The 3,844-nt window shown below is 37.1% G+C and overlaps 1 protein-coding gene across 2 annotated transcripts in view; it reads right to left on the bottom strand.

Annotated features, from left to right (window-relative positions):
- Positions 1–3,844, bottom strand: part of Kdm1a (lysine demethylase 1A) — a 60,621-nt gene that overhangs the window by 49,749 nt on the left and 7,028 nt on the right. For both annotated transcript variants that reach the window (XM_050150922.1, XM_050150932.1), the window contains exon 2: positions 3,348–3,513. In XM_050150922.1, coding sequence (XP_050006879.1) covers positions 3,348–3,513 — 166 coding nt within the window. The remainder of the gene's footprint in view (positions 1–3,347; positions 3,514–3,844) is intronic.

Here is a 3,844-nt window from a genome sequence, read left to right as displayed (position 1 = left end):
AGTTTAATCTTCACAGAAAAGATACTAGGAAATTAAACAAAACCATCATTTGTTAAACCAAATAAACAACATGGACATTTTGAGAAAACAAAATAATATAGGTTTAAATATAAGCAATAGTTAATCTTTAAAAATCTGTATTTACCCACATGATTTTATTAGGACTACAATGTCACAGTGCACTGTCAAAAAACTGAGGAGGGGGGCAATGTTTAAATCCAAATAGAGACCTTCCTCCCAATAAATTAAATTCAACAACATGAAACAAATAAAACCTCTATTTTCATTTTTAAAGATTAACTGAGGGCTGGATGCAGTATCACTTAGCATGAGAAAGGCACCCCACCACAAATCAACTCTCATCACACTTTTCTCTATTCAATGTCCATCTCTCTCTATGCTTTTCGTCCCCTCCCCAGACTGCCTTTTCTACAACAAATAGCTCAGTACTACCCTCATCCTCTAAATGACCTCCGGGCGAGACTGGGAAGCACTGGTGAATAACTTGTACAACTCGCATCTGGATAGCTGGAGGCCTTGGGTTCGATCCCAATTCCGTAATAATAATAATAATAATAACAACAGCTTATTATCATATATATTATAATAAGCTATTATTATTATTAATATTATTATTATTATTGTACTTCCTCCAACCAGATTATCAGTCAAGTTAGGCTCTCTACAATATGGCTCCAATCTGCCTTACAGTTTCCTTACTCAATTCTCATCTAAAGGAATTTCTCCAGTCAAATCATTTGATAAATCTCTGGAACACCTTGGGGCTTTTATAAATAACAAAGCCCCCCCCCCATTAACACTTCAGAAAATAAAGCAAAATTTTGTTAACAAATTTAAAAGAATAAAATTAAGCAAGCAACACTTAGAACATTTTAGACAACTTCTAGTTGTTTTCTTAACTCAAACCCTAATTTATATAGAAGCACTGGACTGTAAAGACAATAAAGACAGTGCCTCCAAATCCCAATTCCCTTCAAGACATTTTTGCAGAACCAGTGCCTGATATTTATGTAATAAAACTCTTATAAAAACAAAAATACATAAAAACCAAGACTTGGTTTACATTTTTAAAGGACAAAGAAAGTGTATCTCAAGTTGGTACCTAAAATAAATCATATCTACCAGGACCACAGAATATCACACCAAAAAAATAACCTCTGACATATCAGATCATCACTGTACAATACTTTAGAACTCTTAAGTTGAGGATCTGTAGTCTCACGAGAATAGCAGGCATTTCAATAGCAAGTGCCCAGCAAATAGAGGAAAAAGATAAGACTCAAAAAGACTGTATTAGAAGGAGGAAAAAGAAGAGAGGGAGACTCAGACTGAACAAAGAAAGCTAAATACAAGATTTGGGAAAGACATGAAGAAATTGTGATAAGGAGAAGGTGCTGCTGAAGTATAGAGAAGGCTCTGCTGCCTCAAGTTGCATGTGTAAAAGTAAGGCTCAGACTAGAAGCCTTCAAATAAGGAGTTGCCTGGTAACTATTTTAAGAAAGTCTTAGGAAAACCCCTGGATACTGGGATGGATTTAATTTAGAATTTAATCTTTCTCTTTTTCAAAAAATATTTGTATAATATTTTATTTCAATTGCACATTATGTCTAAGAGCTTCAGTCAGAATTTAAGCTCTAAACCTAAATTTACATTAACAACTGACTTTTAATACTCTCAAGTGGAGTACCAGCATTAATAGTAGACTTTTAAAAAAATGCTTTACAAAAACACCAAAGAGGAGAAACACCCTGGATAAAAAATAAAAAGATGCTAGGTCAAAAGCTAGAAGTTGTCAGAATTGAGTTTTAATCCGGCTAACTCTGAAAGTAACACAAGAGAAAGCAGATGGGGCCTGAAATAGGCACCCTATTTTAAAGGTATGGGAGTAAAAGAACTAGTGAAGTGTGGGGCAGGCAGCTAATAGAAATTTAAAAATTCATTTCAAGGAGAGGAATGCTATAATTTCTCAAAGTCAAAATGAGCTAATGAAATGTTATTCAGGGCAGAAAACACAAAGTACTAATTAAGACTCTTATTTCACACTGGCTCTCCAAAACAAACCAGAACTGGTTAGGATAGCCTCGGAAAGAGAGGACTCAAGCCTGACAACATTTGCGAGTTTTTTTAAAGGTTATCTGAAGCTTGTACTGTCGCGTCCACCCTCGACCAGCAAGGAAAAATGCAACACCCGGAGCTCTTCTTGCAGTTTTCAGGACTTTATTCACAGCAATCTATCTCCTTCTCCTTCTCTTTCTCCTCTCTTTCCTTCCTCTCTCCCCAGGCAAACCTCTCCCAGCCCTTAAGTAGGCATGGGCTTCCAACCCTGAACTGCCAGGTGGGCACTGCTCATAGGCCCACGCATATGCAAGCAGCTGATAATCATTGCGTGATTATAGCATAGGTCAGACTTTAGCCATAGGAGTTGATTATACATCTGCATCAGGTGTGACACCACGCAGCTCGCTACATGTACAATATAAATTCCAATAATCTTTTCATGGTATAAGAAAGTTTATGTGAGACCAGAGTCTTCTCTTTATTGTCTTTTCTTTTTTGTCTTGAGTTTGTGCAGATGCACACATGTGTTAGTGTGTATAAAGATGCCAGAGTTCAACGGTGCCTGTCTTCTTTAATCATGGTCTCATTTTTTGAGTCTCACTGACCCTGGAGCTGGCAGGTTCAGCTAGGCTAACTGGCCAACAAACCCCAGTGATCACCGTGTCTCTCTCTGTCTCCTCAGCACTCAGTTTTACAAAGGTGTTGGGGATTGAACTCAGGTCCTGGGACTTGCCCAGCAAGCACTTAACTGACTGAACATCTCCACCAGCCCCACAGTCTTGTCTTATATCATTCCTTTGGCTCAATAAATAAAAATTACGAGATCTTAGGCCTGGTCCTTTTAACTTCAGAATGTTTTTATATGTTCACGGGAAAAAAACTTTTTACTAACAAGTATATGTAAATAAAAACAAAGACAACAACACTGAAAAACCAAAACTTTAAGCTGTTGCTGTGAAGACTGGCTCTGTTTGACGTTCTGTGTTTTCTCTAACCATTTATTTTCTCCTAATTCTAACCGACATACATTGCTATATTATCTATCGCCTTCCCTTCTTTTTCTGATATACACAAAAAATTATCAGCAACACTAGGTATACATGTGCACATATATACATGTATACACAACATGAAGACACAGCAAGAGCCCCAGAATCATAATATAAGTCAAAGATGAAGACATAAACAACACCGCAAGATATGAACAACAAAACAACTGATTCTTATTTCTAAGATAAAACAAACCATGGTTGGTCTCTACAACTCACCAGATGGCTCCTCTGGCTCACTTTCATTTTCTTCCTCAGGTGGAGCTTGAGGAGGTGGAGGGGGAAGCTTCTTTTCCTTCTCTGCTTTGGCATTTCTCTCTTCTTCTGAATAATACTCATCTTCTGAGAGGTTGGCCAAACTTTCATCCATCTCTCTGTATTCAACCTAAGTGGAAATTATACCAGAAAAAAGCTAAACACAACGAGAATCAACCAGGGACTCTATTTGGAACCATTAATGGAAAGTAATTGATTTCAAACTTCACAAGGATCAAGCAAATTTATATTAGTTATTAAAGAGGGCTGGAGAGATGGCTCAGAGGTTAAGAGCACTAGCTACACTTCCAAATTCCCAGCAACCACATGGTGGACCACAACCATTGATAATGAAATATGGTGCCCTCTTCTGGCCTGCAGGTACATATGCAGGCAGACCACTGTATACTTAATAAATAAATAAATCTTAAAAAAAATAGTTATTAAAGACAAAAAGCTGG

Source organism: Alexandromys fortis, unplaced genomic scaffold (genome assembly GCF_014885135.2).
Source record: "Alexandromys fortis isolate MF-2015 unplaced genomic scaffold, M_Fortis_MF-2015_v1.1 scaffold_26, whole genome shotgun sequence".
NCBI classification, from domain to species: domain Eukaryota; kingdom Metazoa; phylum Chordata; class Mammalia; order Rodentia; family Cricetidae; genus Alexandromys; species Alexandromys fortis.
The sequence above is the reverse complement of the archived record's forward strand: the minus strand, read 5'-3'. Positions and strand labels throughout refer to the sequence as shown.